Genomic DNA, 23,801 nt, shown 5'->3' on the forward strand with positions numbered 1-23,801 from the left:
TGGACATAATATATCTATAGTGAGGGGAATGCAACTATGGGCTTTAGTGGAGTGACCCATTAGTTAACGAATGGAGACTAATCTGGTCTAATGAGTTTAGCCAATTAATCTCGGATCGTTGGAGCCCATGATCTGTAGGTCTGCAAGGTCCCCCTACTAGCTCGTAACGAACTAGCTCTAGAGTAGCGTGATAAGTTATTTAAAACGTTCAAATTAGAATTAAGGGAATTAGTAATTATATGAGATATAATTACATGTTTAAAATTAAACGGAATAGGAGAATTTATATATTTAAATATGATTTAAATATATAAAGATGGATATGTGTTAAAATTAATTTAATATTTGATATTAAATTAATTAAGTTTTATTTAATAATTAATTTATGAAATTAATTACAATTTTCATTTTTAAAATCAAAATAGATTTTATAAAATCAAAATTTGATTTTTGAGATAAAATTGAAAAGGAAAAAACAAAACACACAAATGGAAAAATTGGTTTTTCCATTATCTATCTTTGAAGTAGCTCACACATAATGCATCTTCTTGGCCTTGTCTTCTCCAAGCATGAGCTGCAACTCATGCAAGTCTCTCCTTTATTCGGGTTGAAGAAAGAATTCTTCAACAAGATTACTGCAGTGAGCATTTCTCCTTCATCCCTTGATTCAAGCTTGTTTAGAGTCCCACAACTCAATCTAGAGTACCAAGAGAATAGTGGGAAGATCTTGAGGAGGTCTGCAATAAGATTTAGAAAAGATAGCAACTGGAGAAGGAGCTTTGAAGAAGTTCTACAAAAGGTATGTCTTGAAACTCACTTGCTGATACAATCGTACAATATTAACTCAGACTTTGTAGGGGATATTGACAAGAGAATGTTCTTATAAAACGATACACCTACACATGAATGGTCACTACCATTTATTTCAATAGTGAGCACTCGCACCAGTGTGGTGTCAAGTCGAAAGCACTCCGATTTCTAAGTACACAAAGTGTTTAGTTCGTCTAAGCACAGAGAGAATTGTTTACTTCTTGAGTTTGGTCGTATGGGGCTATTTATAAGGCCCGTTTTCTTACGTTCATTTGAGATATATACAATATTGATAGTTTCAAGATTGGTGTGATCCTTGAGATTGCAAGGTGCGAAAAGGCAAGTTCTGTTTGACTATTTCTCTTTTGGTGAAATTGGTCGAGCCAAGACCCAAAAATTTGACGTTTCCTTTGTTTTTGAGCACCTTTGGGCTTGGGCTTTGGACAACTCTCAATAAATCTCAAACAAATATAGACACCAAAAAGGCTGGTCTTCCTTACATGCCATGGCAAACAAATGGTTGCTGAATTTTCGATTCCAGGAAAAAAAAAATCGAAGTCATCCCTACAATTAGAGTAATGGTAACTTTCTAGTAAATAAATACTGTGCCTTTGCCACGTGGTAATTATTATATTGGCTATAGCGTCCTACGTGGCTTTCCAGGACCAGGACCCACCACACAACATGTGCAATGCACGTGCCCGTCCTCCTACCAGCTCCATCATCCTCGAGTATTCAATTTGCAAAAAATCTCCGCTTTGTAGTATTGTCCCCTTTCGCTTCAGTCCTCCGTCAATTGGAAAATTAGGGTTTATTTTTCCTTTTCGTGAAATGGCTATGGCTGGGCGTATGAGATCGATCATTCCTCAATTCAATCATCTTCTGAAATCGGAATCACAGACTCAGAGTCCTGCTCTTCTAAGAGCCCTACTTTGCCCCACGACTGCCAACTCCGAGGTTAGAATCAATGATTTCTGAATCTATTTTTATTGTTCTGTTCTGAGTATCTATCTCCCCCCGTCTTCCTAGTGTGCTTTCCTGGATATGGGCTTTGATTTTCCTAATATCCGTTTGATTTGCGGGAAAATGCCGAGATGAGAGGTGGTGATGGGCTGTAGTGGCGTCAAATCGTTAGTGATGTTGAATGAGGAATGATTAGCGGGTCTAAATGATGCGGATGGTTTTTATTTTTTTTCTCTCGATCGATTATGATTTTGCGAATCCATCATTGCCGTTGAAGATATGATTTGACATTTGAATACAAGCTTGAAAAACAAAGACGATCGGATTGGACTTGCATTAAAAGGGAAGGCATCGTATATTGGAAATACCATGGAGATGAGGCTTTCCCCCTGCTAGAAAAGGGTTTTAAACAAATGGCTTCAATCTTGGTTAATTAAGTCGGGACTTGGGGTGCATGATCATCTTTTTGTAAAGCACTCCAATTTAAGGTTCTGTACTAAACTAGTTCCAAAATCACAGGAGTCCTTATATATATTATGGAGAATGATTCCTTTGGAGGTCGGATTTAAGTCGCTCAGAAGAATAACCTTGCAACCTTTCTCCTAAATCCTTTGCGACCAAAAAGAATCTTTGGAAGCAAAACACTGGTATCTTTCGGCGTGTACCATGTTGAACCTAACTTTTGAAAGAGGAAAACCCAACTTATGGAATTCAGTCGCATGATGACAAAACAAGTGGTCAATTGTTTCGTCGTCGTTTTTTTTCCTTTGCAGTTCACACGAATTTTTGGGCAAAATAATCAGAGGAGGTCTTTTCCTTTACAATTTTCCTTAAATACTTCAGCTTCTATAAATCAGTGTCCAAAGTGAAAATTGCTGCTTTTTTGAACGTTTTCTCTCCAAATTAAACCTATAAGAAAGTTACGCCTTAGAATTTGAAGCATTGAGGGAAAGCACTACTGATAGGTATGAACATAATTTGATTTCGTTCATTTGTTTCTCTGATCTATGCCTTGGAGTTTCCATTACAGGGGAGGCTATAATATTTTCATTCCAACCATCTCTCCTTCACCTTCTTTTGGCATTAGGAAAAGACTCACCCAAATGGTTGTTGCTGGGTCATGTGACTTGCCAAAATTGTGGCCTTGGGAAAATAGTAGTTTTAATGGAATAATTTTTAGTAGACAATAAAGTGCTGGTTGTCATTTGTCAATTCCCTTTTTGCTTCTAACAATTCTTCTCCATAGTATCTCTCACCATGTATTCTTTCATTTTTCCTCAATGAAAGGTTGTTTATTCATCAAAAAACAATTCTCCTCCATAATGTGTCTTCTCATGAACATTCTAATCTCTTTGATTTCGATATTTACACTTTCAGTTTAAAGAACAAGATCGGCCAAACCTGATGAGACCGACACCATTTTCAGCTGAGCTAGCGTCTTGCTCATTCAAGTTAAACAGTAGAAGCTCTTAATATTTTGTTCAACCTTTTACGGTACTTTGCTGGAATTTCGAATAGGGGAAAAGAATAAGGTGAGAGGTTTGATTGATCTAGGAGAGCTAGTCAATCTTCCATTTCCGTGTAAATGGAAGTTTCTCCTCTTAGTTTAGCACAAACTAGTTCTGAACTAAGAAGCATGGACACTCCTAAAATGGCCAAGTTGAGTTGGTTTTTGGATTCCTCTGGGAGCCAATCCCAAATAAGAGTGGCAAAAACTCCTCTTAGCTTCTGAAAGAAACTACCAATTTCTATGTTTCCTCGCCTCCTATTTTATCCCAGCGATCAAATAGTTTTGGAAGTTGATTGTCAAACTTCTGCTTGCAACTGAAAGAAATTCCAAGTTCTCCGTATTCATTTCCATCATAAATCATCATAATTTGTTGTTTGGTCTCCAGAGTCTATCTTGAATGTTTCACTTTGGTAGGCACAAATTATAGCCTGCTTCAATCTTTATGGATGTGAAGTTTCTGTTAGTTCATGTGTTCAGAGTTCGTAGTTGTTTATAATCGATTGTTGTATTGTGACCATTCGTCTCTCAGATCTAGATTATCAAATCAACTTTAACCTTTCATTGAATTAAAGTGAATGCTTGTTTTCCTTCAAATGCAGGTCTCGAGGAACTATGCAACTGCTTCCAAGAAAAGCGAGGAAAAAGTTAAAGTAATAGAACTGGCTTGCCTTTACCAGGACTTGAAAGTTTCACTAGTTTTATGTATCAGTCAATCAGTCATCTTCAGTTTTGGTTTACTGAAATTCAGATATACATGTGACTATTATATTTTTTCTGATATATTGACACGTAATTTGGTTAATTTCATTTCGCTTTCTTCAATTTACGGCATTGTAGGTTCCTCTGGTTTTGTTTGGGGGGACTGGAAACTATGCCTCTGCTTTGTACCTTGCAGCAGTAAAAGCTAATTCCTTGGATAAGGTTGAGACAGAGCTTCTCGACCTTGTCGAGGCTTCAAAAAGAAGTGCCACCTTCTCTCAGTTCACAAGAGATCTCTCAGTGCCTAAAGATACTAGGATCAAGGCTATTAACGATGTTTGTGCTGCAGCTAAATTTTCAGATGTTGTAAAGAATTTTTTGGGTATTACTACTACTCCTTGCCTTTGAATCTTGATGTTTTCTTTCTTTAATTGAAAAAAATGCTATGGTTAAGCAAGCAATTTGATACACCATTTTGTAATCACGCTCCTATCCAGTTGTATTGGCTGAGAATGGAAGGCTGAAATACATAGACAGCATTGCAAAGAGGTTTCTAGAGTTGACAATGGCTCATAGAGGAGAGGTGAAAGCCATTGTGACTACAGTTATTGTAAGTTCCCGAACTCCTATAATGAAATTCATAATCTACCATGGTTATAAGTTATAATATGGCATATGCTGTCTTTGCTTTTTCTCCTCTTGCCGCTCCCCACTGCATAGGGATGCCATTCACTACCCATAATATATCATTTTTCAGCTTGCAATTAATTCAGTTATTTTTTGCTTCTTTACTGGGAACATATACCTTAAGCTTTTAATTCTTTTGCTATACATCCAGCTCTATTCTGCTATTGCATGGTTTCATATTAACCCGATTCGACATTTAAGAATAAGTTAATATGCAATGCATAGATGTGGGACTTGGCGGGTATTTACTTGGGAGATGAATATATTGCCTTACACCTTTTTATATCTCGTAATTAGAGTGTTGAAAAAGCTATTTAATGTTAAAAGTTGCATAATGTGCTTTAGTTTGTCCAAGTGTAGAGATATTCAGCTTAAAAAACCCAGGATGATGATACATAATACCCCATTATAACTACACATTTGGATTTTTTCCCCTATCAACCACCGGAAGTCTAGAATTACCACTTGAAACCCTCCTGATTTTTCTAATTAAAAAAAAAAATCCTTCTGTTTTGTATTATATGATTATAGTCTGGTTTGACTTTTTCATTCTTGCCACAGCCCCTCCCTCCTGAAGAAGAGAAAGAACTGAAGGAGACTCTACAGGATATTATTGGACAAGGGAAAAAGGTCAAGCTTGAACAAAAGGTAGTTGAACACAGGGTCTGTTTCCTTCGACTGTTTTAACCCTTTTATCAGGCACATCTAATCCTTTGTATATTCCAGATCGATCCAAGTATTCTCGGTGGACTGGTTGTAGAATTTAGTGAGAAAGTATTTGACATGTCGATTAAGACCAGAGCACGACAGATGGAGCGGTTCTTGCGAGAACCTGCGAACCTTGACAAGTTCTGAAAAGAGTGATTTTTATCTTCTGGGGACACCATCTTCCTGGTTTCAGCTACCATTTTTCCTCCATGAAAGAGAACTTTGGTATTTTCCTTCCTTTTTGGCCTGATTCTCATCTTACATTACGGGCGGCAATGCCCTTATATATGCAAATAAGAAGTTGATTTTTCTTCATAACTATATCCATGTGAGACAATTTTAAATTTGATGTAACATGTGCAGTCATATTGGAGGATTTGACTATGGATAAACGTCTCTCTTTTTATTTTTTTTGGGATTGTTACATAGCTTGCAATTAAATCATTGATTATATATTTTGTTATTACATTAATCTTGTTTCTCATCCTCAAATTTTAATTGATGAGTTCGAAAATTAAAAAAAAAAATAATAATAAAGATCTATTTTGAATCACAAAGGACAATTTTTAGACGTCAGACAAATTAAATGACATAATCAATCATATTTGCTAGACAAAATAAGATTGAAGTTATTGCAAGGATATTAATGGTGCCACAATTTGAGGTTAAAAGGTCAAGTTTTATGCACATCACAACTTAATTTATTTCAAACATGGTTAATTTCAATCCATGTAAAATTAGAGGACAAATATAGGCCGGTAAAACTTGTATTTGAATCATCATGAGGTTAGTCTAGTGGTTAAAAAAGAAATATAGATTAATAAAATGATTTAGAGAGAATGAGTTTAATCCATGTTGACTACACTACTTAGATTGAATCAATGTCTGACCAATTTTTCTTAGTCACTTATACATGTTTTAGCCAAACAAAATTGTCTCATCGAAGATTAATTGAGTTAAATCTATATTGTAATATAATATATATACCTTATATATCATATATATATAGTCATTTTTCATAGTAATGATAAAAGTTGAGATTTACCAAAGTGGTCGTAACTTAATTGACATATAAACGTGTTAGTGATCAAGAGGTCTGGAGTTTTTCCACCGTTTAGAAACTATCTTTCTAATTTTTAAATTTATCTTTGATGTATTTGAAAAAAAATACAAATAAAAACAAATAAATGATTAAATAAATATTTTTAACTTGAAGAAAAAGAACATGAACATCTTCTTGGTGAAATCCACAGATGAAAATACTTTTAGCCAAATTGAGGCAAGTTGCTTTCCATCACTTAAATTCTTTCACTTTTTTTTTTTTTTTTTCCCGATAATGCATCCACTTTTTATTTGAGCCATTTGTTGATTTGTTTAATTTTATTTCCATCGTACGATTTATTTTTGGGTACTTTGAACTTTTTTCACCTTATGATTGGTCTGTCATTGCTTTTAAAGCCTCTGGAAATTTCGAGAAAAAAGAATTCCAGAAATTATTTCATCAGTTATTGGAAAGTTTCTGCATACAAATTCTTTTGAATATCTCACGAGAATATTTATATGGTATCTCTCTAGTTCCTAAAAAAAAAACGAGGAAAACCTAGTTTATAGATTTAAGTTAAATGTGCCAACCATCAACTAATATTCATATAAAGTGATCCTCATATATATATATTTTTAAAATGATTTTGAATTATTATGTTTGGTTTAAAAAATGAATTTAGTTTTTTAATAAATAAATGAAATGTGGGTAAAATTTTAGAGGGATTCTAGGTCAATTACCCCACCAAGAATCACCTATCTCAAAAATTGATTTTAAATTATTTTAATTTTTTAAAAAAAATCAATTTTAACATTTGTCAAACATCAAAAAAGTTATTTTAACAACGATAAAAGTAAACATACTCTAAAACTAGTTTGAAGTTAAAAGCACTTAATAAATTTAAGTACCTATGAAATTACTTCTCCAAGAAACACATCCAAATACTCAGATCTACAATAGTACGAAAATTATTTCATATTACCTTCATTTATTATTTGTTTCATCAGTCTCCTTTTAAAAATAGAATGAAATCTACTAATATTAATGTGAGATTCACTAATATTTATAGACATAAATAGAATATACACTCTCGTAGTACTAGAAATTTTCCTTATCCAATATCAAGTAATTTGAGATTCTTCACCTAGTAATCATTAAAGGTAGAAATTTTGTAACAAAATTTTTTCTTCAATTATTATATTGATGGAAAAACAATATGTTTATTAATTAATTATAAAAATAAAGGGAAAATAATATAAAAACTATATATTTTTGAGTGAATAATGATAGAGGGGGTCTGATTTGCTTTAGAAGTTGGGCATATAATTTGGTTGAAGAGTATGTTAAAATAGGGTGGTTGGTTTAAATAATTAAAGTTATGTCTAATGAAACATATTTTCAAAACCAAACAATATTGAATATAGAAAATTAAATATATGGAAATAAAAAGCTATAGTTCTCTCTCTATACTATTTCCCACCGTCATACCAAACTCAAAACTCTTTTTTTTTTTTCTTTTTAATTTTGTTCTCTTTTTCTCTCTCTAGGTTTAATACTTAAAATTCACGTGTAACTTTAGAGAGAGATGATTGATTATGTGAATTGGAAGCAAAAATGTTTTGCAAATAAAAGAATGATGATTACCTTGTGAGTGAAGAAAAATATTGCATTCAAAAAGACAACAAATTGAGTCAAAGACAAGAAGACAACACTATCTCTCTCCCTCTTTCTCTCTCTTCTTTTTTTAAAAATTATTTGAGGAGGTTGCCCCAATATAACTAACAGTTAATTAACATATATAGTAATTATTAGGAAACATATAAAGATTTTAGAATTATTTGAGAGGTTGCCATATTGTAGAAAGAAAAATTATTCGAGAGAGAGTTGGAATAATGTGACTTAGGATTTTACATTGTTATATATATTATTGAGTTCAAAAAAACTATATTTTGAACTTGTTTTTGAATAAATTAGATATCTTGTTGTGTGTAGGAAAGATAAATATTGCATTAGATAACATAAACTTTATATGCAATATCTACTGTATTATATATAAAATATGCATAAGGTATAGAGAAAATCATAATGAATGGTCTTTTAATAATAGATATTCATTCAAATTTTAATATGAATTCAATAATAATTCAAAGGTAGCCTCATTGTTGTGATATATGTTAAGATCGTATAAATATAGTTACGTTATATATATATATATAATATATATATAATATATATATATATATATATATAATTATTGATTTACTTAGATCCGTTTAATAACCATTTTGTTTTTTGTTTTTGTTTTTGAATATTAAGCCTGTTAATATTATATTATTTATGTAAATTTATATTCGTTTTTTTATGTATTTGGTTAGGATTTAATGCCTATTTTTAGGTACTCACACATGTATATTTACCCTCTACTTTTCCATTATGTGGAGAGAAATATAAAAATATAGTAAAAGTTTACATGGTATCAGAGCCTAGAATTAGGGTTTTACATCGTGATTCATGCGCCGTCAGTAAACTTTGAGAATCGTGTCGTGCTTCTCATCAGTGGCCGCAAGTCTGTTCACCAAGGTCGGACATCAACAACTTCCCATCAGAAGCTTTCCGTCAGTTCGTTCCGTTCTGTTAGCAAGGTTGGTCCCGTCTCGGACATCAACAACTTCCCATTAGAAGCTTTCTGTCAGTTCGTTCCGTTCTGTTAGCAAGGTTGGTCCCGTCCCATTCCGTCTCGTTCTTCTCATCAGGTCTATTTTGTCAATCAGCAAGGTCACACGTTCTTTTCGTTAGTTAGCAACTCCGTTTGTGCGTATCTCCGTTTTGTCAGTCAGCAACTTTGCACGCTCGTTCCGTTAGTCCACAGCTCCATCCGTGCATCTTCAGATCTGATCATCCATGCGCATCTCCTTGTGCCGCACATCTGTTCCATCAATGGCCATCTTCAGATTTAGATTCTTTAGATATGGTCATCCGATCCTCTATCAGTGGCCCCCATCTTCAAATCCAATCGCTCCATTCGCGTTCGTGCATCTTCAAATCCAATCGCCCATTCGTATACGTCTCTTCAAGTCTCAGTTCTTTGATTTTCACTCCGTGTTCGTCTTCTCATAGATCACCGTTTTGTCTTCAGGTCTCAAGCTTTGGTTTGCTCCGTTAATGGTGTCCACTCCACAGTCCACTCATTCGCTCGATGCAGTGTTGTTGGTCCTAACCATCTCTCCAGTATGCTTCCGTCTGGTCAAATCAGGATCCAACCTGTGGTAATCATCTGTTCGCCATCATCTACTAGTCAGTCGATGATCGCACCGCCTTCTGTTCCGAGTATCCATCAATGGAAAAAAATTGATGTATTTCTCCTATTAGCACTATGCTCGATGGCTCCAATTACATCACTTGGACATATTAAATGAAAAGTTTTTTGATTGATCGCAAATATGGAGCATTGTTACAGGAGATATTGCCCAACCTGTCAAAAGGAGCTGCTGAAGAAGATAGTAAATTTGTTGAGAGACCAGAGGATTGGGATAGAAAAAATCATCAGATAGTCACTTGTTTGGATAACACTTCCATTCGTGTTATACATTCCCAGTTTGATGCATTCAATACTGCTAAAAAAATTTGGGACTTTCTATATACACGATTCCTAACTATTGGGCTCGCACACTACTATCTGGTTAGCACCAATCAAGAAGCCGGACAATCTGTGAACGAGTATCTTGCTATTCTCCAGCCCATTTTGACTCAGTTAGGATCAATCTAGATCATTTGCATTTCATCAAGGTTCTTATGGGTTTCCATCCAGAATATGAATATGTTCGTGCTACTTTATTACATCGCAATCATTTGCCATTTCTCGATGCTATAATCCAGAAAATTCTCTTTAAAGAGAAAATCTTAGACTGGTCTTCTCTCTGTCGCCTGATGTTGCTTTCGCTACTCCTCATTCACGCTCTCCAACTGAGTCCTTTTCCTAAAAAAATTGTAAACTGCATGGTTATAAGTTTGCTAATTGCCCTACCATTGAGTGCAAGTATTGCCACAAACATGATCATATTTTGGACAATTGTCCTACTCGACCATCTTATCCCCCAGGATAGACTACTAAATCCAAGAGTTCTTTTAAAATTGGTATTTCATCTATTGTTGCTGCTACCACCTCATCTGATACAATGTCCTTTATTCCTCTGAGTCTCTATATGAGTGACCTTTAGGATTTACTCAAACAGGCGCTCTCTTCCAATTCTCCTGCTTTGGCTATCACATCAGGTACTTTTTGGCTCTTTGATTCAGCATGTTGCAAGCATATGACCTTGAGTATATCATTGTTGTCTTTTTCCACCCCTGTCAAATCTCTTCCCCCAGTTGATGGTAGCCCCTTGACTATTTCTCATATTGACATTGTTAATATGTCGACCATAAATCTTTCTGATACTTATCATGTCCCTAAATTGACCTTTAACCTTGCCTCTGTTGGTCATTTGTGACCTCGGATTTCTGTTTCGTTTTCTCCTCAGGGTTTCTAGGTTTAGGATCCATGGACGAGTCAGATGGTTGGTACGGGTTACAAGGTGGGAAGATTATTTGAGCTCATGTTCTTTCAGCCATCCGTTCTTCCATCTATCTTTACTGCCATTATTAATACCACTAATATATATTAATGGCAGCTTCGTCTTGGTCATTTATTTTCCGACAAACTTCTTAATTTAATTTTTGTTGGTACTTTGAATAATGTTTCTCAATTTAGTTCTTTTGACTGTTTACATTGCAAACTTGCAAAGCAGCCTACTTCATCTTTTTCTACTTCAGAGTCATTATGTGATATACCATTTATTTTGATCCATTCTGATATTTGGGGTCCTGCTCCTACTTCTACAGTAAATGGTTATCGATATTTTGTGTTATTTGCTGATGATTACTCTTATTTCACATGGATATATTTTCTTCGAAGTCGTTCTTCCTTACCTCATATCTACATTTAGTTTCCTAAAATGGTGCATACTCAATTTTCTCGAACTATCAATTGTCTTTCTTCTGCTGTTGTCCACAACTTGTCTCCTTTTGAATGGTTGTATGATACTTTGCCCTCTTATTCTCATCTTAAAATCTTTGGGTGTGCATGTTTTGTTCTGTTGCATCCTCATGAACATACCAAACTTGAATCCCGGGCTCGTTTATGTTGTTTTCTTAGTTATGGAACTGAACAAAAGGATTTTGATGTTGGGATCCCATTTCTAACCAGTTACGTATCTCTCATCATGTCACTTTTTGGGAACATTGTCTATTTTCTAGTCTTTCTTTGTTTCATGCTCCCCTAACTAGTCCCCACCCATTTTTCACTGATCCCTCTGCTGATCTATTTCCTGCCTGTCCTCTGTCTGACTCTAAATCTTCCACGCTACCTATCTCAGAGCTTGTTCAGTCTTCGCTTACCATTGCACTCTCGGATCTACCGTCTGCTCTCGATGCAGAACTTGACCCTACACCCGTTCGCCGATCCTCTTGGGTAAGAGAAACTCCTCACCATCTCCGAGACTATCACTATATTCCACTGTCACGTCTTTGGTTGAATCTTCATCTTATCATGAGGCCTATACTAACCCTCTCTAGTAGCAAGTAATGAATATGAAACTTTAGGCCTTTGAAAAGATTCATACCTGGGATTATGTTGAGTTACTTCATGGCAAGAAATTTATCGGGTGCAAGTGGATCTATAAAATCAAGACCCGCTCTTATGGATCAGTTGAGCGCTATAAAGTTAGTTTGATGGCCAAAGGGTATTCTTGGGAGTATGGTATTGATCATGAGGAAACTTTTGCTCCAGTTGCCCAAATGATATCTATTCGGATTCTTTTGGTGGTAGCAGCTGCCATTGGCCTCTTCTTCAGATGAAGTATATAAAGCAACGACCTTGTATCTTTCCTCCACCTCAGGCAGTCTTCCTTCTTCATCATGCACTATATGGGTTAAAACAAGCTCCCCATGCTTGGTTTGCAACTTTCAGTTCTACTATCACTCAACTTGGGTCTACCTCTAGCTCTCATGACTCAACTCTCTTTACTCATAAGACTTCTCATGGCATTGTTCTCTTTCTTTTGTATGTGGATGACATGATTACTACTGGTGATGATTCTCAGGCCATATCATATCTATAACGCTGCCTAGGTGAACATTTTGAGACGAAAGACCTAGAACCACTCAATTATTTTCTTGGTCTTCAGGTCTCATCTTGTCCTGATGATTACTACCTATCCCAAGCTAAATATGTGTCTAATCTTTTGGCTCGCTCGGGTATCACTGATTTTGTCACTTCGCGGATACCATTAGATTCAAATGTCGCCTTGACATCTTTTGATAGTGTTCTCCTCGAGGATCCAACCCTGTATAGGAAATTGGTTAGCAGCCTTATCTACTTAATAGTGATACGTCCATACATTGCCTATGCGATCCATGTTGTCAGTCAATTTATGTCAGCTCCTCGTACTATTCATTTCATTGTCGTGATTTGTATTCTGCGCTATGTAAAAGTCACACTAGGGCAGGGTCTTCAGTTCTCCTCTAAGTCTTCCCCGATTCTCTCAGGATATTCTAATGCTGATTGGGCTGACGATCCTAATGATAGACAATCCACCACGGGTTACTATTTTTATTTGGGTGATTCCCTCATTTCCTGGTATATTAAGAAACAAACAGTTGTTTCTCGTTACAGCACAAAATCTAAATATGGTGCGCTTGTCGATGCTACTTCAAAGGAGTCATGACTTCATTGGCTCCTCGCAAACATGGGGGCACCCTAAGACTTTGCCACTATTCTCCATTATGACAACCGTAGTGCTATTCAGATTACGCATAATGATGTTTTCCATGAATGGACAAAGCACATTGAGAATGATTGTTATTTTATCCGCCACATCTTCAAAGTTCCACCCTGCACCTTCAAGCCATCTCTACAGTCGAGCAACCAACCGATATTTTTACCAAGGCACTCTCTTCTACACGCTTTAGCCAGTTACATGGCAAACTTAAGTTGGTTTCTACTCTACCACCACCTTGAGTTTGAAGAGGGATGTTAACGTTATATTATTTGTGTAAATTTATATTTGTTTTTTTATGTATTTGGTTAGGAATTAGTGCCTATTTTTAGGTACTCACACATGTATATTTACCCCTATACTTTCCCATTATGTGAAGAGAAATATAAAAATATAGTAAAAGTTTACAAAGCCTATGGACACTACTTCCACCACCAAATTTCTTCCTTTCTTCTCTACTTTTCACTAATGGTTTAAAAAACTAAGCCAAATTTTGAGAACTAAAAAAGTTGCTTTCAAAAAGTAGTTTTTTTTTTTTTTTTTTTTTTTTTTTTTTTTTTTTTTTTGTGAGTTTAGCTAAAAATTTAACCATTGTGCATAAGAAAGATGCAATCATTGTAAAAAATGTGGATAATATAGACTTAATTTTTAAAAAACAAAAACCAAATGGTTACCAAACAGAACTTTAGATTTTACAAACAAGTTTTAGCCACAAAAAAATAACACTATGCACGATTAAGAAGTTTGTGAGAGTCCTAATATGAGTAGTGTGTAAACAAATTAAACATTCATTTCGTGGACCCAAAAATATGTTAAGCCATTAAGAATATCTTTTTTAACCTGCTGATGCTAAAAAATGGATCGACCGTGATTTTTTTTTTTTTTTTTTTTTTGGAGAGATTCATTCGAGTGCCTGCAAGACAGAAGTAAATGAATATTGATGTGGTGTCTAGCTACACACACTTCGACGCTCAAGATAGTCTAGTGTTTCTGAGTAACAAGACAATAGAAAAATTGTAGGATATTTTGACATACTTTCAACCAATGGTCTTGATCGATTTTATAAGGTAGTAAAATGTAACCATGTTAAGGGTCATAATGCTTCTCTTTAATCCTTGAAACCGTCAAGTTAACTATTTGATCGGTTACACCATTATTACTGCAACTAATGTACCAGTCAAATTCTCAACGCCTTATTAAATGCTTGTTCGTTATGAATATGGATGACTTCGACTTCAATCGCTCAACTGAGCTCTTCTAGGCTGCTCTAGGCTTCGGTTTCTCATGCTTGAGCTTCCTTAAACTTTCTTAGACTCCTCTAAGCTCACCTCATGGGTCCTACTGAGCTCTCTAAAAGCTCTCTTAGGCTCTCCCATGAGTTCATTTGAGCTCCACTAAGCTTACCTCATGGATCCCTTGAGCTCTCTCCAAGCTCTCTTAGGCTCTTCCATGGATCCTCTTGAACACAGAACCTCCTTTGACCATCTGCACTAATATAATCTTAAATTACCGATTGATCCAAAAGCTTAAGCTGATGGTTGAAGATGAATTTAATTATATATCATCTAACAATTAACAATGCATAAAAAGAGTTACTTAATTAGAGCCCTCTCGAAATTGTTTATTGTTGGGTAAAATAATGTGACTGGCGGTTTTATATTATTAGATATAGATAGATTAAATTACAATTTTGGTTTCTATAGTAATTTGGAAAATATTAAAATTTAGTTTCTATGATCTAATTAAAAGTCAAGATTTAGTTCTTATAATTCAATAAAACCTCATAAATAGTCCTTATCGTAGTAATTTTTATGAGAAATTTATCAAACTATAGAGACTACATTTTTAATTATAAATCATAGGGACTAAATTCAAACTTTCTTATTTGTAATTTAACCAACTAATCACGATTCACCAAAGTGAGCATAGCTCAATTGGATCTCGGCTCAATATCAAACTTAGATTATTATTATTATTATTATTATTATTATTATTATTATTATTATTATGGCTCCTCCATACATTTTCAGGAGGGTTTTGAATGTTGATTGTAATGAGCTCTCCTCTCAATGATTAAAATATCAACATTCAATGAATATTTGGATAAATATAGAAATTTATAAAAGTTATTTAAATTGATAATCAAATTTTTTTTACTTCTAAACTTATACAATCTTATTATTAGTATTCATATTCAGATTGATATAATAAATCAATGATATATAATTTGTTATTTCTATGTGTATTTATAGAGATAACAATCAATCCTTAATATCAATGCAAATCTTCTGATTTATAGATATATCAACGTATAAACAAATATTTCAACTCTCTCTCGATGTTGAATCTTCTGATCTACAGATATATATCAATATATCAACAAATATTATAACTCTCTCTTGATGTCGAATCTTCTAATCTACGATATACCGACGTATCAATGGTATTTCAAAACTCTCTCTTGATATCAAATCTTTTTGATTCATATATATATATCAATAGATCAACAGATATTTCAAGTCTCTCCCAGTGTTGAATCTTCTGATTTATAGATATATCGACATATCAACCGATATTTTTACTCTCTCGATGTCACATATATAGGATATTTTCTCTTTCTCTCTCTAGGTCCCCCTCCAATCCGTTTTGTCCACTCCACCCTAGCCTATATCAAAAACCAACCAACAAAATATTCTCTCTCTCTCTCCCCCATAGACATTTAGTCATAGATTGACATTCTAAGCAACCCCACAACCACATCGCCATCATCATCACCGTTACCACAACATCAAGCCTTCCCCCTTCCCTTCCCTTCCCTTCCTCTCTCTCTCTCTCTCTCTCTCTCTATATATATATATATATATATTATTTATAAACAATATTATTTCACTTCAACTACAAAATCAAACACACCATATAACATATATATAGTCTAAGAGAGATCATACACATTATTATTATCACACACACCCACCTGAATATCAAACATTACTGTTATTTCTCTTCCAACAACATATATATAGAAAAGATATATATTATATATTATAGTATAAATTAATATATATATATAATATATATAATTATATATATATCGAGGAAGCCAGGTGATTCCACCGCCGCCAACATCCGGCTGAGGAAAGGCCTTTGGTCGCCGGAGGAGGACGAGAAGTTGATGAGATATATGATCTCCAACGGCCAAGGCTGCTGGACCGACATTGCCCGAAACGCCGGCCTCCTCCGCTGCGGCAAGAGCTGCCGCCTCCGCTGGATTAACTATCTCCGCCCTGACCTTAAACGTGGAGCTTTCTCTCCTCAAGAGGAGCAACTCATTCTACATTTGCATTCTCTTCTTGGCAATAGGTAACAGATTAATTCTAACCCTCATTCACACCATCTATTACTCTTAAATCTTAAACTAAAATATACCATTTTCACCTCTACTACAATATGTGTTATTTCTTAAATTTTTCTCATATGTAATTAATCTATTGTTGGTTGTTTTTTTAAGGAAAAAAAAGCTTTCATTATATATTTCAGAAATATGTTTACCTATGGTATTTTTTTACATGAAAATTATAACTATTATTTAACCAATTTTCATTTAAAGAAAATTTAAATTTAAAATTTATTGAATGAGAAAATTTTAAGTCTTGTCTGAACCACACCTATCTTTATACAATTTTGACAATTATCTAATAAAAAATTGTCACGTGACAAATATTTTTTTGAATTTTCTTTTTTGTGTGTAAAATTAAAGGAAACATAAATTAGACTATGATTAATCGTTGCTCTTATTCAAAGTAAGAGACACCAAAATAGTTTTTTAATCTAATTCTTATATATACTTCTATTTTTGGTTCCTATATTTTTTTTTTTATCTATGACATATTAATTTACTTCATTAGAGTCCTTGAATTTTGGTTAAGTTATCATGAGTTTGGTTGTTGGTGTGGTCTTCAATTTCTTTTTATCTAAAGAAAATTGTAGGTATTTTTCTACAACCTCACAAAATATATACAAATAGAGCTATTCTCTCTACCATTTTCTATTTTCTCATAATATAAATAAAATTATCTTCCTCTACTTTGTTTCATTCTGTTTAATATATCTTCTTCCACTATATATAATGAATATCATACAACATTTTTGCATGTTATTTCATATGCATCTTATGAATCAAGGTAACAATAAGGAGAAATTGCATATAGTGTTATGCTTCTATTTCAGCTTTAATATAAAACGGGCCAAATATTACAAAAGCTTGTGTAGGTCTATAGAGAAGATATTGATTATGATCAAAGTCAAAATGTAGGCCATATTTGTGGTTAATAGGTTTTAGTATATCATTGAGTGCAAAATAATTAATACAATGAATCCACATCACTCCATCATTAGATGGAAAAAAAAAAAGAAAAAAGAAAAAAGAAAAATTCATTTCATTGAAGTCAATTAATCATTTAGTTGTTGGATACATTATTTTCTATTGATTAGAATTTACGAATTGAGGTAGTAAATGGTTTTCTTTACTTGAATTTTTAGTTTTTAAAAGGGTAAACTTATAAATACTACTATTTTTTTTTTACCTATTAATGTTTTTGTTTTGTTACCTATTTTCGAGGAGTGTTTTAAAAAATGAAGTTAAGTTTTGAAAATTGGTATTTATTTTGAAATTTGGTTAAAGAATTCATGTCTTTAGTTAGAAAAAATGAAAATTGTGATAAAGAGAAGTAGAAAGAAAACAAACATAATGTTCAAAAATTGAAAATAAATAACAAAGTTCTTGTTTGGTGTAACTCATTTGGTTTTTAATTAATTAATTAATTAATTTTTTTAAAAATTGAATCTATCAACAACACTTTCATCTATTTGTTGTTATGTTTTGTAGTCTGCATTTTAAGAGTGCATTTAAAATCCAAGCTAAATTGTGAAAACTAAGGTCTTATTGAAGGGCCCATTTAGTAACTATTTGGTTTTTTATTTTTCTTTTTAGAAATTAAACCTATAGACACTATCTCCATTTACAAATTTCTTCCTTTGTTATCTACTTTTTTCCAATAGTTTAAAAAACCAAGCCGAAATTTGAAAAAAAAAGAAGTAGATTTTAAGAACTTACTTTTGTTTTTGGAATGTGACTAAGAATTCAACCATTATATTTAAGAAAGATGCAAATCCTTGTAAGAAATGAGAAGGAAACATGCTTAATTTTCAAAAACCAAAAATCAAACAAAATTGTTATCAAACACGATTCAATTATTTGATTTTTGGTTTTTAAAAATTAAACTTATAAATATTACTTCTATCTTTTGATTTGTTTGTTTTAATATTTACTTTTTGCCTTTGATAGTGTTTAAAATAATCAATCCAAAATTTAAAAAACTAAAAAATGTAGTTTTCAAAAGCTTGCTTTTGAATTTTGAAATTTGGTTTAGAATTGAAATATTTAATTAGGAAAGATGAGAAACATGATAAAGTAATGGTAAGAAAACAAACATAATTTTCAAAAATAAAAAATCGAATATAGTACGTTATCAAAAAAACCTAAAAAGTAGATTTTAAGAACTTATTTTTGTTTTAAAATTTGGCTAAGAATTCGAATATTTAAATAGAAAATAAGAAATCTTGATTAAAAAACGGTTAAAAATATAAACACAATTTTCAAAAATCAAATCCCCAAACCTAAATATTTAAAAGTATTATTGGAAGTTTAAAAACTGGAGTATTCTTGGACAAAATTTAATGGTATTTTAAAATTTAATTTAATCAATATTTTAATGAAATTAAAATTTGATATTTTATCAGGTGGTCTCAAATAGCAGCTCGTCTTCCGGGACGTACGGATAATGAAATAAAGAATTTCTGGAACTCCACGTTGAAAAAGAGAATGAAGAATCGTAATTACAATATTAACCCTTCTCCAAACCTAAGCCAATCATCCGAACCTAGAACTAGTAGCAGCTTCGGAGAGCAGCTAAGTTCATCCGAACCATCATTATTTCCAACATTATTGGACAACAACCAATCACTATACAACACGTTTGGTGGTGGTGGTGCAATGGAAGAGGGTTATTCTGGGGATTTCACCACAACAATATTAGAGCCTGCGGAATTTGTGAGGGACTTTTATGACTTTTCACACCTTCCTCCACTTGGAAATGCAGACATTATTATTGAAGAGATTAAGGTATCATCCATAAACATACAAGAAAACAACCATCAATTTAATAATGAAATGAGTTTTAAGGTTGAGGATATGTTTGGAAATAATTGTCAAAACCAACTTCAAGATAATTTTAAAATTGGAGCTTGGGATTTTGACCCTTTCATCCTTGATTTCCAAATTGATTAATTAACTTTTTTTTTTAAAAAATAAAGTTTTTGTACTGAATTTTAATACTATTGTTTATTTTTAGAGATGCATAAATTCTTTCTATCTATATAAAGAGAAAGAATGTATATGTCCTAATACTTAAGAAAAATTATGTTTTGATCTTGTTTGATAAATGTTTTGTTTATAGTTTATTTTTAAAAAAAAATTCAAAAAATTGTCACCAATAATTTTTTTTTTCTATCCTTGTAAGAATACTTTAGAAATCTAAATAAAAAGTTTCAAAAATTAAGAAAAAAAGATTTAAATTAGTTTTAATAATCAAACTTACTTTTGTCCAAAAAGAAAAAAGAAAAAGAATAATTTGATCATTTTTGCCCGTTTCCTCCTCTAAAACGGCACCGTCTTGATGATCGTCAAGGAATTGATAATTTTCCTCAAAAGAGATATGTGAGAATAATGACGGTTTACTTTGTACTATAAATTCATGTTAAAATTAGTTACAGATCTTGTGAAAAATTTCAAAAGAAATGGATTATTGTTAGAGTTGTATTTTTTTTTAAGGAAATGAGAAGCAAAATTTTATAATTGTTATTTGCTTGAAATTAAATGTGAATAGTTGATGTATTTTCCTCATTTTATTTCCAATATTAGGTCCCAAAGGTATAATAAACAAAATAGTTCCACATTATTCAAAAAAGTTGTAACATTTAATTTAGTCTCTCATCATTGATAAATATTGAAATTGGTTTACGATAAATTTATATGACGTAAATAAATTAACACAAATTTGAAGGAGAAAAATAGTTCATCTAAAAGAGAATTAATAACAAATTGATAGAAGTTCTGAGTTTTCTTATTTTAGAAGACTATTTTTTACCTTCTCAAATTTACGTAAATTCACCTCATGCATGTAAGTTTATCGCAACTACCAATCTCGATGAACATTTACTAACAATAAAAAGCTAAATTAAAAAAATGTCAATACCCAAAAAATTAAATTGGAAATTTTAAACCACAGTATTTAAAAAAAAAAAAAAAAAATCCACAACCTTAAGGAGTGAGACAGACAGATTTTTTTTTAGCATATGTGTCTTCTATAGAAAACAAATAAAGTTTTTCATTATCTAAAACTTTTGTATCATTTATGAATTATTATTTCAATATGTATAGTAATTCAACCTCAATAAGTCGTCCAATCACAGTTATTTTTAAGAGTCAACAAGATAAATGACTAAAGTAGTTTAACTCGAAAAGTAGCTAAACGTATATTAGATTTCGAAAGTATGACTAGATGTGCTTTTTCAAGGGAATAAAGTTTTTTTTCTTTTTCATTTAAATAATGTCTTTAGTTAACCTGCCATGCATAAATCAACTATCTCACAACATTGTTAGACAACTTGATTTTACTTGATTACTATGATTTCTTGTTTAATTTTCAACTTTAATGCTAATTTTGTGGTATTCTTTTTATATTGTCCCTTCTCAATTTAGTCTATATTTTAACGTAATTAAAAGTAGATAAATGCTATGAAAATAGAAAAAAAATGTAGGGTTTCTTATTTTACCAAAAGTTAACAAAGACATACACACTAATGAGGTTTATATAGGTAGGGAAAATAAAAAAAAATAAAAAGTAAAAGACTAATCTACCATAATAAGTAAATAAATAATAATATACGTTAACATCCCCGCAAACTCACGATGCTACAATGATAAGCATTGAGATTTTGTCAGTAAAAAAACAGAAGTGCGAAGTGGAGTGTGCTTTAGTAAACATATCAGCAATCTGCAAAGAGAAGGGAACAAACGACAATGAAATGACACCAACTTGAAGACGATGACGAGTGACATGACAATCAATCTCTATGTTTCGTTCTCTCATGAAAAATCGAATTACATGCTTATCTACATGGCACTCTGGCTATCACAATATAATGGAGTAGGACGACAAAGATAAACATCCATATCTGCTAGCAACCAACGTAATCAAACAATCTCACATGTAGTCAAGGCCATAGCACGATACTTGACTTCTGTAAAAGATCGAGAAATAACACTTTATTTCTTACTCTTCCACGAAATAAAAGAATCACTAAGAAAAATGTAGAATCCAGTGTTGACTTGCGATCGATAGGATCACTAGCCCAATCAGCATCAAAGTAAGAACGCAATTCTAAAGATGATGTGGAAGGAAACAAAAGACTCTAAAACTGAGTGCCTCGAAGATACCTGAGAATATAAAGAACAACAACCCAATGAACTAAGGTAGATGCAGTGACAAACTGAACTAACAACATGAACAACATGCACAGTATCTGAACAAGTCATTGTGAGATAAACCAAGCTTCCAACAATAGTACAATATAAACTAGGATCAGGTAAAGGAAGCTCATCTGATGGAGAATATCGAGCATTGGTCTCAAGAAGAGTATCCACAATCTTTTTGTCAGTGAGACATGCACAGTCAAATAGATCAACTATATACTTTGACTGAGATAAGAGATAACCTTTTGAAAAACATGTGACCTCAATGCCCAGAAAGTAACATAGTGCCCCTAGTCTTTCATTGCAAAACAACGAGAAAACTCTGATTTCAAATATTATATTCCAACACAATCATCACCAATAATAAACATGTCATCAACATATAACTATAGTAAAATATGGCCTGCACTTGTATGTTTCACAAATAGTACAGTGATTACTAGGAAGAAAACCAAGCAAAGTGTTTCAAACCAAGCATGAGGTGCCTGTTTAATACCATAAAGTGCTTTGCGAAACCTACAAACTTCACCAGGTTGGTCAACAATACCAGTAGGAGGAATCATATAAACTTGTTCATGTAGATCACCATTCAAGAAGGCGTTCTTGACATCCATTTGAGATATTTTCCATCAACAAACTGAAGCCACTGTAATAATAGTGTGGACAGTTGTCATTTTTGCAACAAGGGCAAAGGTTTCTTCGTAACCCATACCATACTTTTGGGAGTAACCTTTAGCAACATTCGAGTCGAGTATCGTTCAACGGATCCATCTAATTTAGTTTTAATCTTGTAAACCAAACGAGAGCCAATGGGGCGTTTCCCAGATGGTAATGATACTAAATCCCATGTATGAGTCTAATGTAGAGCAGCAAGTTCCTCAGCCGTAGCATCCTGGCACAAAGGATCACATACAACTTCTCTAAAGGATAAAGGTTCATAGAGATGATGAATAGAAAAAAAATGAGGTAAAGGAACCAGAATAAGAAGAATAAACAAAGTCTGTAGTTTAGTAGACTTACAAACACGAGTGGACTGACAAAGTGGAGGGTCATCCTGTTGGGTTGTATGTCCTAAAACTCGTAGTTTGTAATGTTAAATATATTCTATTATCAATAAAGATGTTATTGACATTTATTCAATAAAATTGTTGTTGAATATGTGAATTGCACTTGTAAAGACTAAATCCAATGAACTAAAGATCCATGGCTATTATATGAATACATGAACTTTATGTGGAGACATAAGAGTGGATCAAGTTCAGTAAATAGCCAAAATGGTCTATAGTATACGAATAAGGCTGAGTACCTTATTCTGGTAACACTATTAGATGCGACCCACTCTGTAGTTATTACAATTTGTTGTAAAATACTACAAACGAAGTGATCTTGATTCGTTTATGTATTGATATGAGGAGTGAGGGCATCCTATGCATTGAGTTTACATAAGATCAGACCAACAAATAAGTCACTTTTACTTTATAACGTTGTTTATTGTTTAAGACTGACTATTTCAAAGCGATGACCTAAGTAACTTGACATTAATCCTGAGCTAACGATGAACTCTTATTTATTCGACATTATCCTTAGATTTGCATGGGTGAGGGTTGACTCAACAGTGCTAGCTCAATAAACCTCCAATTTCAAGACCAGTAGATAGTTGGAGACATAGGGTGCAAGATGGAATTCGCTCCTACCTATTTTTAGGGATAGTAGAGAGGTTGTTCCCTTAAATACTGACTTCGGGACTTGAACAAGGGCCCCCACCCTCTCATGGGCACATACATGGGTGCATGCCATGAAGGAAAGTAGGGAAAGGAGAGCTTATGGCTAAGTCCATGAGTGTAGAAGATAGACTATGCATGGAAAGAGGAAACAAAGACCAAGGGAGAAACAAGGGATTGGCGCATAGAAGCATGATTGGCACATAGGAAGCTATGGTTGGCGCATGGAGGATCCAAGATTTCTATCAGGACT

The 23,801-nt window shown here is 33.1% G+C and overlaps 2 protein-coding genes across 2 annotated transcripts; both read left to right on the top strand.

Moving 5' to 3' along the window:
* The first annotated feature begins 1,373 nt into the window (after positions 1-1,373).
* LOC120084579 (ATP synthase subunit O, mitochondrial-like) lies at positions 1,374-5,801 on the top strand. The gene is made up of 7 exons (XM_039040381.1): positions 1,374-1,391; positions 1,474-1,767; positions 3,883-3,933; positions 4,121-4,364; positions 4,480-4,592; positions 5,231-5,317; positions 5,396-5,801. The coding sequence occupies exons 1-7, from the start codon at positions 1,389-1,391 to the stop codon at positions 5,522-5,524; spliced, it is 921 nt and encodes a 306-aa protein (XP_038896309.1). The 5' UTR covers positions 1,374-1,388; the 3' UTR covers positions 5,525-5,801.
* Positions 5,802-16,322: 10,521 nt separating this feature from the next.
* On the top strand, positions 16,323-20,111 carry LOC120084550 (transcription factor MYB83; the record flags this gene model as incomplete). The annotated part of the gene is made up of 2 exons (XM_039040348.1): positions 16,323-16,594; positions 19,034-20,111. Coding segments are annotated over 2 exons (819 nt in total), but the record flags the coding sequence as incomplete, so codon positions are not given.
* Between the last annotated feature and the right edge of the window lie 3,690 nt (positions 20,112-23,801).

Source organism: Benincasa hispida, chromosome 9, assembly GCF_009727055.1.
Source record: "Benincasa hispida cultivar B227 chromosome 9, ASM972705v1, whole genome shotgun sequence".
NCBI classification, from domain to species: Eukaryota; Viridiplantae; Streptophyta; class Magnoliopsida; order Cucurbitales; family Cucurbitaceae; genus Benincasa; species Benincasa hispida.

Bases quoted from the DNA above. Each gene is read 5' to 3' on its own strand.
- LOC120084579 (XM_039040381.1), top strand. The intron at 4,365-4,479 runs GTATTACTACTA...GCTCCTATCCAG, and splicing joins TGTTGTAAAGAATTTTTTGG to TTGTATTGGCTGAGAATGGA. The intron at 5,318-5,395 runs GTAGTTGAACAC...TGTATATTCCAG, and splicing joins AGGTCAAGCTTGAACAAAAG to ATCGATCCAAGTATTCTCGG.